Genomic DNA, 13,117 nt, shown 5'->3' with positions numbered 1-13,117 from the left:
GAAGACCAGGTCCCTGAGTGTCACAAGTGGTAGGACCACAGGGAGCCCCGTGGCTGATGATGGAAAGGCCAGGGCGTAGACGAAACCAGGCAGAAGGAGGAAGGCCCCAAGAGAAAAAGGTACTGAGAGAAAACCCAAGTTGAAGGGGCAAAATGGGTAGCTGGATGGAAAGACCGTGGATTGTATGTTATCTGGTCAAGATGTGTTCACTAATTAGAAAGCATCTTGGATATTTTATATGGTCCTGCTTGTAGCTGTGCTTGAAACTGCAAGTATTGATATCCACAAAGATCTCTTTGGGGATTCCAAGAGAGATGAACTTCCACCCTAAAAATGCTGTTATCATTTCTCCTTTGCTTATTTAGGCATTTACACTTAATCCCCTCCCTCTTTTTTTCCCCTCCCTCCCTCTCTCCGCAGAGCTCACAGTTCTACAAAGTCACCACCGAGCAATACCAAAAAGCTGTTGATGCGGTAGAATCCCGATTCAAGTAAGACCTTCTTTTTTAACTTCGTTATCGATTCTGTTTTGCTCTGGTTCTTGTAAGCGCCGGGGGAAGCCGTTGTCCCCCTTAGCCTATCAGTCGGTGCCATGAAAGTGTAATGTATGTTGCAAATGTTGTTTTTCTTAACTTTTAAAAACTTTTATTCCTTTAAAAAGCTGCAAAAAGCATACAGTTTTCCAGATTTCATGAGATTTTACGTAAGGACAGAAAATATTGTGTCATCGTGGTGTTTCTTGTGAGATCTCTGGGGGTCAGATTGAGAGAGTTTTATGCTTTCAGGGTTTTTTCCCCCCAATTTATTATTTTTAGGACATCCCACCTGGTTCCCCAAAAGGTTCCCCACAGAAAATAATGGTTAAGGTAGGAAGTAAGATAGAAGAACAGAATAGAAAGAGAGTAAAGTCATAAGTACAGAAAAAGAAAGGAAAAAAAGAAAATACAGGAAAAAAATGACTCCCAACTTTCTTTGCAACAGATATAAGTATACATTTTCATTAAACTCTTACTCTAAGTCAGCCTTTCTCAACCTTTTGACCCTGGAGGAACCCTTGAAATATTTTCCAGCTCTCGAGGAACCCCTGCACATTCAGGCTCAAATATAGGCCAGAAGTTACAAAATCATTATATTCATTTCATGGATAGGCCTGCATATATGCACGAACAGTATTCTTAACCTAAAAAATAAAGAATGAAACCTACCTCTTTCATGTGAAGTTGCCCGAATTTGAAATAGCTTTTTAAATAAGTCATGATTTCCCAGGGAACCCCTAGGGACCTCTCACAGAACCCGAGGGTGCCACGGAACCCTGGCTGAGAAACCCTATTCTAAGTTTACAACATAATTGTCATTATTTCTATTGTCCATTATTATTCCTAATTACCAAGTCCAAATATCATGATTTTTCCAAGAAAGGAATTGCACCGAAACCACTGAACAGTACATGTGGCCTTGAAACATTGAGAGGCCCAGATTGCACTTTTTAGAGGAGCTTCATTTCTCGGATCAGCCTTATTAAAATGTAGAGAACTTGAGGAAGAACAGTAAAAGACAAATAAACAAACCACAGTTCATATTGTAATAGGAAGGCTAAATTTACATCATACCCAAGGCCAAAAAACAAGACTTATTTTTAAACTGTTTGTCGTATGAACTATTGAAAATGGTTTTGAAAACACTGCTGCTGTTCCTGCTGGATTTCAAAGTCGGAATCTGCCTCTCCGTTATTGAGCTAGAAAGGTTTTTAAATCAGCAATTGAAATTTGCCCTTAATGGTGCAGGTCAGGTAAAATTCTCTTTATTTTTCCCTGGAGGGCTAAATGAAGATCCTGTAATTGCAGGAGCAATGTAGCTTTGACCCTTAGCCCTGGTCAATCTGCTGCTGCTCATTCTTCCAGGAAGCCATCCTCCATCATATTTCACAGCTTTCCTTCCAGAAAATGAAAGGCCCCCATTTTCTTGCTGTCTTTTGAAAAAAGCTGTCAAGACAAGACACTGACCCGTACTGGGGTCTGGAAGCCCGTTGTTGTTGACAAGCTTTTTGCCCACGTGTTGCTATAAATTGCTTAATAATTGGATAAAGATCATAATTGGGGCCCTTAAGGCAGCCTATGCTGGCTAGGGAATTCTTGGAGTTGAAGTCCATACATCTTAAAGTTGCCAAGTTTGAGAAAGATGGCTTTAGACTCTCCATATGAAGGAATCTCAAGGATTTGCTCTGGTCTGCTTTGTGTTCAGATACGAATGTTTCACGAACCTTCTCAACATGAAGGTAACTTGGAAAGTAAATGCCTGGAATCCTGAAGGTGTGGAGGGATGAAACTCCTGTTCAGCCATTGCTCTGCCTTGGCCACTGATTCTCTGCTTGACTGGAAGGTGCTCCAAGTCTTTCCTTGTCAGCTGATCCTTGGTACCTGTTGATGCCTTCAAAGAAAGCTGTATAGCCACTTGTCAAGATTTCTTAATTCTGGGACTGGACAGAGGTTGGACTTGATGGTTCCATGTCCACTTTGATTTCTGGGATCCAATAATGTTATGTTATGTCTGTTATGTCCCAAGTTGTGATGACTTCTTTCTGTAGAAAAGACATGCGTTTGACTATATGGGTGGATATTGCTCTGAGGTTCCATGGCTCCATGTTCTCCTGAGATCAAGCCTGTGTGGGGCACAGTAGTTGGTTACTTATGAATTGAGATATCTGGGAGCACATCTCAACCACAGAGAACTACTCTGCCTGGCAAGGATCCTAATATCACCAGTTTGAAAGCAAACCAAACGGAGTTTAATAATGGGAAAGATCTCTCCCTAATACTGTAGAAAGCAGCGTCTTAGACAAAGAGGGCATTCTGATGTAAAGCAGCATCTGAGAATCCGGAGAACAGAACTTTATGGAAATTCTTCCCTAATCCTTTTTTTTAATTGATGATTAAAATGGTAACTAATACTATAAAATGCTGTAATTAAAAGCATTATTGTGTTGTTAATTTAAGACTAAATGGGATATAAGATCCACTAAAAATGTCCATGGGGAAGGGGCCTCAAATTACTGGAGTTAAAGTAAAGGCCATCTTCCTCTTTGCCTTGCCACAGAAAGAGTGGGTATTTTTAAAGTTGTCACTTTGTGTTTCTCTGCTCTTATGCATTTAAATTAAAGAGATTTTCTCTGAACTGCATTTTGGAGTGTAGTTTGCTAGGTAAATCAGACTGAGATTAAAAAAAAACAAGCATTGATTCTCTTCTGATGTCTCGTGTTCAGTTTAATTGAACGTGAGGATTGTAGTGCTATAAAGAGCTTGCTTAATTGCCTGTAAAAAGAGAAATTAAGTAAGGTTGAGCTGCTAAATTTATAATTTCGTTAAATGCATAAAGCAATAAAGTGTCGCATGTCAGCGTGATTTCAAGTTGCGAGTGTGAGATTAATAGAGCTAATTGTGGCATTGTTGCAAAGCAACTCCGCTTAATAATGGCAAATATGCCTTGAGTTTTTAGTAAGTTTCCACTCAAAAAGTCACTTTACGTGTCAGCTTTTAAATCCAAGTTTCACACATCTGGCTCACTTTGACGGGGATTATGCTGACTGGTAAGATGATCCTATTGAAATCTGTCGGCTACAGTGTGAATGCAGGACTTGACAGAGCCGTGGATATTTCTACCAGCAAGTGTGCGGGTAGCGCAAGAGATATTTTGGTGAGCAGAAACTTTACATGCACCTCCAATATATCTGTGTGATGGATTCTTTGGGAAAGTTCTCTGCCTGGAGGTGGTCCTGTCGTGCTGCCTTGTGCAGATGCACAAGTGCAGAACTTCTGTCAAGTTCTGCAAAGAGGCATGTAAAATGGCACGCCACCAAATGCTATCTAACATGTCAAATCTAGCGATATGCAAGTCGCACCCTAAAGGCCACACAGAACATTAAACAAGATAGTATTCCAATCCTTTAAAACAATGATCACTCAGGAAAAAATGGTCCCCTCCTGGGCTGAATGTTGGAAGAGGCTTTGTAGGAAAATTCTGAGTCTCTGCTGAGAAGGTTCTTCATGGAGCCACAGGACCTTCCCCTTTCAGCCAGAGGCCATTTAAAGCAAGGATTTTCTTAAGACAGGAGCAAATCACCCTGGACCTCTAATCTTTGTGCATTTAAAATGCTGTAACCAACATCAGGACTTACTTCTATTTAGGAGACTAAATTTGAATTGCTAGAATTCTAGTGGGTCATTCGTCTTCAGGAGTGTTCAGTAGTTATCAGTTCCAAGAGCTCGGTCCTAGTCGGCCTGGGTGAGATGGTGGTGGAGGTGTTGGTCAAGGACCAGGGAGACCCAGGTTCAAATCCACCCTCAGCCACATCCTGGGTCCTTTGGGCCAGTCACACGCTCTTAGCCCAGTCTACTTTACAAGATTGTGGTCAGGAAAATTTGGAGGAGAGAGGGCTATATAGGCCACCCTAAGCTCCTGGTGGAAAGGCAGGACATACATCTAACACATAAGTAAGGAAATGTGCAGGAGCAGTCCTGAGAAGCTAAACATAATGAAAGCAAGGGGGCCTCACAATTGGGGAGTATTTCCTGCTAGGGTTGAGATTCATATTTTCTTCTGAAGGATGTTAATGAGGGATTGACTAGTCAATTGAATATTTAATTTAATAAATAAATAGGAAGGAAGGAAGGAAGGAAGGAAGGAAGGAAGGAAGGAAGGAAGTAAGTAAGTTATGAATATTGACTGAATTGAATATAAAATTGAATAGTCAATTGAATGGTCAAGGAACACACCGAAGTATACCTGGAATTCCTATGCTTCTCATAATTGCAGAAAAAGCTTTGTACTGATTCAGTGGCAGAAGATGATACAGAAGTACACTTTGGTGCTAATAAGACACACTTCAGCACTTGGGTCAATTCACAGATCTGTGTACTGGGGGTTCTGCATGTACAGCTCCTAAAATGGGATCAGTACTTGAAGTATGATGCTTGGGTAACAGCCAGAAATAATACATAGGCATCATTATGGTTGAACTTTGCAGTAAGGCTGCTTTCTCTTGCGTTCTCCATTTGGTCCTTCTCAAACCCAAGAGAGATGACTTGAACAGCCAGCCTTAATGGTTAGTTTGCACTTTTGGAGAGGTAGGGAAAGAGGGCAGATGGCCCAGCTATCTAGAATTTATCTGCAATCTGACCGTTTCCACCAGACATTACCTCTGTGATACTTACCTGATGCCCTCTTTTCGCTGATCCCAGTATTGCATAGATGTTAATATTCCAAAACATACTTGAAGATTTCTTTTATTAAAAAAGAAAGAAGTCTTTCCAGGGCCTTGAATCACATTGATTGTCAAATGGTTTATCTCTCTTTAAGACACTAATTCGCATTGATCAGATAGTAAATGATCAGGTTGTGCCAGTTCCTGCAATACCCAAATTGGATTAAAACCCCATTAATCGGCCCTGCTGCCTTCTTCTAATGCAGGCGTTGTGTTCTCCACCGTTGCATTATAACCAAAATGATTATATTACATAGATGTCTCGTCCGTAATGAAAAGTTTACGTAAGAAAGCAGAAGGAAAAGAAAGGCGAGAGTTTGAAATTACAGGAAGGGTCTTCCTCTGGAGAAAAAAAGATTTGAGCTTTGATTGAATAATTATATTAAGTGTCTCCCTGGGATCCTTTCTTTTGTTCTTCACAGTCAAGGGGTAGAAGCCTAGCAGCTTGGGGGATAACATTGTCTTTTGTGATGTTTGAAACCAAGTGACATTATCATCATTTGTGTAGAGATTGAGCCACTGAGTTGTGTTGAGATTGATTCCTGTTCCTGGCATTGATCAGCTGCGCTCCACAACTGTCACATGATCTCGGGAAAATACACGTTTGGTTTAAGGCATTCCTGACAGGAACTATGTATGCATCCCGTTGCTCTCCAGATCACATTGCCCTTCAAATCCAGAGCTGAAACTGGCCTTTCCTGCCACAAGAAGGGGGAACACCATTTTGGGGTGGATCTAGTGTGGCTTAGCTCCTGGGGTGTTGAACAGAAGAGGCAGGCAGATGCCAAGGCTTAATTTCATGCCTTAGTTAGGCCCTTGAGGCACCTTGCTTGTTTTTCTTGCAAAGATTTATATTCTACTCTTTGACCCAATGATCTGTGTGTGCAACATGTCAAGTTATACCAAGACTAGTCTGTGGCTTTAGGTGGCAACAGAAGACAGAGCATCCTTCTGTGGCCCTGGGAGAAAGTGGGTATAATTGAAAGTGGATTCCTCTGGATCATAGCAAAATTATTTTCTCCTCCTATCTGCATTTCCACAGAGAATTGAGTGTGCCACACACCCCTTATCATAATGCTTGTGGCACTTGTATCACAGACAGTGTTTCTCAGCCTTGGCAACTTCAAGCTGTGTGGACTTCAACTCCTAGAATTCCCCATCTGATCACAGATGTGTCCACCAGTGAATTAGAAGAAGACAACTCTATCAGGAGAATGTCCATAAGTCCTTAGAGCAGCCATCTCCAATCTGTTTTGCTTAGATCTGTTTTGCTTAGATGCAACTTCCAGAATCCCCTGACAGCCACCTCTCAGCCATGCTGCTAGAGGATTCTGGGCACCTTGCTTCACATGGTCTGGAGAAAGATGCGGTAGAGGAGGTAACGTTGATGGAAATATGCAAGAACCATTAAATAGGCAAAGGGGGCTGAACTGTCATGAGTACTGATGGCGAGCAGGAGGGGGCCCCTATCCAGGGGGGGAAACGCATGCGTAGTACTGAGGAGTTAAGCAGCCATTCAAAGAGACACAGATCAGACCCACCTTAACTTTTGGGGTTCATCTGTCTGGGTTTTCCCACGCTTCTTCAGTTTGTTAGGATTGATGTCCTAACAGTCAGGAATCACGCTGAGACGAGGAGTAGGTCTCTAGTGTTTATCACTGCTACATAAGACAGAAAATCCTAACAAACTGAAGAAGCGTGGGAAAAACTCAGACAGATGAACCCCAAAAGTCAAAGCGGGTCTGATCTGTGTCTCTTTGAATGGCTGCTCAACTACTCCCTACTATGCATGCGTTTTCCCCCCTGGATAGGGGCCCCCTCCTGCTCACCATCAGAACTCATGACATGAACATTCTTTAAGTCCCGGGAAACAAGATAATATTTGGAAGTGCCTCAGGCAAACTCCTCCCTGATTCATCAGGTATAAGAAGGAGGAGAGGTCCAGCATAATCAGACTTGCAAGATTCTGTTATAGCCTGTCTCAATCAAATGTAGTTCTGGTCTTCCTGTGGAGTTGATTTTTCTGGTCTGGTCTACCTGGTGCGGCTGACGGGTGCCGTAGAGGTCCAAGACAGCAGTCAAGAACAGCAATCATCAAGGGCAGTGGAGTCCAGCCACCGAATGACCTGCACCTCTGCTTTTTTTTCTTTCTTTCCAGAATTAAGCCAGTGAGAAAGTGAAATTAGAAGTAAGACTGCTGTTGAAAGTTAAGCCATCAAGGGTTGACCATTATCCTTCTGGCTGAAATTGTAGATATGAAGATGAATTTCATACATACTCCTCTGCATCCTCTTTCAGGCAGATGCTACTGTACAAACCTGAAAAAAAAACATCTTACATTTGATGGTTTAATCTGAGAAAAATTACATTTTTGCAATCTAGTGGGTCAGAAAGGAAATGATGCCCTGTATTGAAAACCATGGACCTGAGGAGTAACTGAAAAAAAAATTGGTGATGCACAGTCCATTAGGAAATACTAGCAGTGACCAGAGAATACATAGCAAAGCAATCAGCAAGGCATCTTTAAGGGTTTAAAAATGGCATCAACATGTTGTTAGCATTAATAAAGCAATCACATTAATAAAGCAATTTGAAGAACTATTCTCAAAACTCTCTTAAGGTCATGTCAGAAAGCTCATTTTAGATTGACTTACTGCTCTATGAAAGGCAGCATTCTTATCTGTCATTCCAGAGGAAGGGAGGGAGGGAGGGAGGGAGCAAGCAAGCAATAAGGTGTGGGGCATAGCGAGGAGTATATCTTGCCTTCTAAAAGTTACCATGAGGCCCCTTTTTATATTGATCAGAGATAAGACTTATTTATGTTTAATAATAGTTAGTTTAATAATAAAGCCCATGGGGAGACCTGTAGATTATTCTGACCTTTCAAGAGAGAAACCATCAGCACACTTTCACTATTTTTCAGTCATTGCTTGTACTTCCATCTTGGCTGTTCTCATGATGCTGTGCCTTGGATCTAGGAAAACCAGAGAGACAGATACTTGCTAGCTTTGCTAGGTGATCCTGAGAACACATGCTGCAGTGGCTGGAAGGCATTGTTCAGGTTCAAAATGCAGGATAGATATGATGCAGGCTAATAAGGGCAAATAGAAAAAGGATGTGGTATAGGAATGCATGAATTTGGCTGGGGGAAGCTATGCTTTGGAATGGATTAAACCACCCGTTGATTTGTTGGCTGCTTTCCAAAGGTTGACATCCCTTGAAATGAAGCTTAGATCTGGACACGTCATCAATAGGATCCCTGCATGGCAAAGCAAAATACATTTGCATTATGTTAATGATTTGGAAACATGATCCAGTTCCAGAAAAACAGAAGTGAAATTCGGCTCTTTCCGCCAACTGAAGGCAGCATACAGCAACCTTAACACTGACTCTTCAAATGTTAAACAGCAGCAAGCCCCATTCCTGTCCATGAACATCCAGAGACAACTTGGTCTGCCTTTAGGATATCTAGTGTAGTGTGTTTTGTCTTGTCAGAATGGTCTTTTGCGAGATGCCAAGAAGTTGGTGCTCAGCAGTGCTTGGGCAGAGTTACGCTGCTCCAGAAAGAAGATGGTCTTCAGCTTTGTCCAAGGATACCCAGTGTCCTTGTTAGAATGCATAATATGTGGAACTGCTCCCGAGAATGATGTAGGCACTTCCCCAAGGGGTCTTTGTACCACTCCTAGATCCACTGTGCACCCCTGTGGTCCTCCTCCATCTTCTCTTTGGCAGCTGAGCCAGTTTTCTTCAAGTCCAACTGTAGCATCAGAGGAACTACCCAGAAACCAGCTTCCAGCTGGAAATGCTGGAGCTCCTTAGGAATTGTCTCTTATCTCGCCTTCTAAAACTCCTTTCCAATTCCTTCCTTGTCCAAAGTGCTCCACATCACAAAAAGGAGAAGGGGTTCTTGGCATGGTGTCCAGGTGAAGGTGGAGAAATGAGGTTTCTGGGTCAACTTCAAACCCATGGAAGCTTGTACCTCACAGGCTGGGGATGGTTAGAAAAGTTGGAGGAGGGCGTGCTCCTGGAGTTCCCAAATTCTAGCAAATTGTAGCAAACTTTAGGTCTTTTAATTTAAGAAATGCCATTACCTTTGAAAGTTTTTTAGCTGCAATCTCACAGTCTTGTTTAGGTTAAGAATTTACTGTATACTGTACATTTTTTATATTTGCCACTCATCCCCTTGGAACGTACATGCAGACAGACAGACAGACAGACAGGCAGATCTCTTGAATTTGGGGGTGTATTTCGAAGGACAGTGTTGCCCGCACAGCTACAAGTTTTAGAGCTTTGAACCTACATCACTTTATAACTGGCAGCTTTACTTTTCCCTACAGCAACACAGGGCAGTATTCTTTCTTCCTTTGATCAATACAATCCATTAGGAATGTAGAGTATCCAAGACAGCAGTATGAAATATTAATTAAGCACATTTTAGCTGATAAATGTGTACTTGGAAAGCAGCAAAAGGAGGGGGCTCTGGAGGATTCTGTGTGAGTGTGGGTGTGTAGCTGTGCCTGTGTTCAGTTGCAATCATTTATATACATATTTGATCTATATATGAAACCATTGTGTCCTTTCCCTGTTTCTTGTAAAAACTCAGTTAAAACCCAGTCATCCTGCTGGATATTTCAACCATGGCAATTCCCTGCCTCCAAGAAGCTAATAATTCTCTCTTGCTGCTTGTCCTCGTCAACTGGTGTTCCTTGGCCCACTGTCTCTGAACTTGGAAGGTCTCCAGCAGGTGGTGGCTAGAACAGATCTTTCTCTGTCATTAAAGGCCCCAGCGTCCTTTGTGGCATGCCAGCTCTGTGGCTTTGATCAGCTCAGTCTGACCCACCAACTCTGCTCATATTTGAACAGTCCTGGTAGCTCCTGTTTCATTTGCTGTCCTTAAAGAAAGACCTAGTGGACCAACATAAGGGGACTGTGCTAGAATTGTAAAACCAACGCTCCATTTGTTTCTGGACTTCGTTAGAGACCCTCTTCCTGGAAGTTTGGTGGGTCACCATTCAACCGAGCTGACTTTTTCAGCATTAGCATTCAATTAATCAGTTCCCAGAGTTCAGCTTGGCATCTCTGTGTTACCCTTTTTGGTGCCAGGAAAAGATTTAATTTCCTAGGCCTTTAATTTTCTTGTACTTCTGATATTACATTGTATTTTACTTTTATCTCCATAATGTTTGAAGATTGTTTTGTCTGTATGGTGGCTTGTGGTCCTCTTGGCTCCTTTGATTATTTTAATTTATTGCTTTGTTTATCAGTAGATGTTTACTGAATACCCTCTTAAGAGCTTTTAGGTGCAGGTTGTGCCATGGACAAGGCAATTTGAGGATTAAGCTTTGGATCCATCCAGGGCTGCTATTTTGGGGGAATACAAAAGCTTAGGTTGACTCAGTTACAATTAATGCCTGAAGAATGAGTATATCTGGATCTTTCAGTTTGCCAATCATAAGTCTATAATTGATGGATGCATATTTTGAACCTGGCTGATCAGGAAGTTGGTGCTATTAAAATTTGGAAGTTAATGGTACACCTGATAAGAACCACCATAATAGGTATTGTGCAGATGTGCAGATGTTCTCAGCTCCCAGAAGGAACATTCACTTCAGTGCTAACCCAGCACCTTGAAAAACACTGCATTTCTATGCCAGTATTAACATCGGCATGAACTTGATCCTTTTGCCATCCTTTGAAAGTTGATGAATCTGTCTTCGGTATCTCGGTCGGATGCTACTATGTTTGATATAGATCGAGAGATGCCCAGTCATTTATACTGTAAAGCCCAAACAATGTGAATTAAAACCCGCTATTTTAAATGAAGAGAAGTTGATTTTAGTTTTTGAGCATAAAAAAAACTAAGCCCATGTCAGTTGAAGGGTCATCAGAGAGAACACTTTTTCTTTGAAGATGCCAGGGACACCTTCCTGCATGTTGTTGTTTATTCGTTTAGTCGCTTCCGACTCTTCGTGACTTCGTGGACCAGCCCACGCCAGAGCTTCCTGTCGGTCGTCAACACCCCCAGCTCCCCAAGGGACGAGTCCGTCACCTCTAGAATATCATCCATCCATCTTGCCCTTGGTCGGCCCCTCTTCCTTTTGCCTTCCACTCTCCCTAGCATCAGCATCTTCTCCAGGGTGTCCTGTCTTCTCATTATGTGGCCAAAGTATTTCAGTTTTGCCTTTAATATCATTCCCTCAAGTGAGCAGTTTGGCTTTATTTCCTGGAGGATGGACTGGTTGGATCTTCTTGCAGTACAAGGCACTCTCAGAATTTTCCTCCAACACCACAGTTCCAAAGCATCGACCTTCCTTCTCTCAGCCTTCCTTATGGTCCAGCTCTCACAGCCATATGTTACTACGGGGAACACCATTGCTTTAACTATGCGGACCTTTGTTGTCAGTGTGATATCTCTGCTCTTAACTATTTTATCGAGATTTGTCATTGCTCTTCTCCCAAGGATTAAGCGTCTTCTGATTTCCTGACTGCAGTCAGCATCTGCAGTAATCTTCGCACCTAGAAATACAAAGTCTTTCACTGCTTCTACATTTTCTCCCTCTATTTGCCAGTTATCAATCAAGCTGGTTGCCATAATCTTGGTTTTTTTGAGGTTTAGCTACAAGCCAGCTTTTGCACTTTCTTCTTTCACCTTCATCATAAGGCTCCTCAGTTCCTCTTCGCTTTCAGCCATCAACCTTCCTGCATAGACAGAGGAAGCTCATTTTTTTCTGAATGGAAAAACTGAACATAACCCATAGCATGTTCTTCAAATTGTAACAGCGGGTAAGAATTGCTCGCTTTTGTTTTTCTCTTCATAAATTATTGCTACGTGCACTTTCACTGAATTATTGAAGGCTCTAAGAGGCATTCTTGAGGAAGAATACTTTGGGCCAAAAAGACCTGGGTGAGCCATTGATGGAGATCAGATTCTTTGGCCGGTGACCCCAAAGGATGACCTTGACAAGCTAGCCAGGAGGACTGAAAAAGGTCATAGGCTACTGTTTGGGGAAATGAATGTTATAGGGCCATCATGACTAATGTTCACTAAAATATTAATAATCCACTTGCTTAAACCCCTTTTGAAGCCATCTAACCTAGTAGACATTAACATACTTGGGGACAGTTGAATTCTGAGCATTGATTTACATATTGCATAAAACGTCTGCCTTAAATCAATCAGTTTCACTTGGTGACCCAACGTCACAATCTTGAAAGATGTGGATGGAGTCTTTCTTTCCTCTCTTTTCTGCCCACTGTCTATCATTTTATAGACCTCTTGGGAAGTAGATTTCAGAAGATGACTGATTGGCACAATCTCTGCTGAATTCTGGATCCTAACAGAACGAGCTTCCTCATCAAGTTAGAAGAATCTGAAAGGGATCATGGTAGACACCCCCAACACATTTCCCACAAGCCAGGACAGTTACATTTGAACAAACCATTCTGTGCTCAAGGCTACCTTTATTCCAGATGGGAGGTTCTGCCAACATAGTTACCCTAGACCAGGAAAAATAATCAGCACTTGCTGACAAGGCTTAAGGAAACAATTCATCACAAGGTAAAGGCTTCTGTCCACAGTGAGGGTCTTCCACGTAGGTCCTGTTGAAATGTTTGGAACAGACAAAGGTTTATTCCCCATCCATTCTTTTGCATAACTTTTTTTACATATCAACAAACATCAATCTGCAGCATTATCCTTCTTTTGCCTGTTTTAGAGTAAGCATTTATTTTCAGTCGAACATAACTGATTTTCTTAATGGTGGTTCTCATGCTGCACCAGATATTCTCCAGCCATGATGGACTGCAAACCCAACACGCCCATTGGAAGATTAACTAGGAAAGTGTCTTGAATGTATAGGG

At 42.0% G+C, this 13,117-nt stretch overlaps 1 protein-coding gene across 2 annotated transcripts in view; it reads left to right on the top strand.

Moving 5' to 3' along the window:
- The window catches only part of CHCHD3 (coiled-coil-helix-coiled-coil-helix domain containing 3), a 282,436-nt gene that overhangs the window by 177,612 nt on the left and 91,707 nt on the right, over positions 1-13,117 (top strand). For both annotated transcript variants that reach the window (XR_010068335.1, XM_063308933.1), the window contains exon 6: positions 421-491. Coding sequence is in view for 1 of the 2 variants with exons in the window: in XM_063308933.1 (XP_063165003.1) it covers positions 421-491 (71 nt within the window). In the remaining variant the exon portion in view is untranslated. The remainder of the gene's footprint in view (positions 1-420; positions 492-13,117) is intronic.

This window comes from Candoia aspera, chromosome 7 (genome assembly GCF_035149785.1).
Source record: "Candoia aspera isolate rCanAsp1 chromosome 7, rCanAsp1.hap2, whole genome shotgun sequence".
Taxonomy (NCBI): Eukaryota; Metazoa; Chordata; class Lepidosauria; order Squamata; family Boidae; genus Candoia; species Candoia aspera.
The sequence above is the reverse complement of the archived record's forward strand: the minus strand, read 5'-3'. Positions and strand labels throughout refer to the sequence as shown.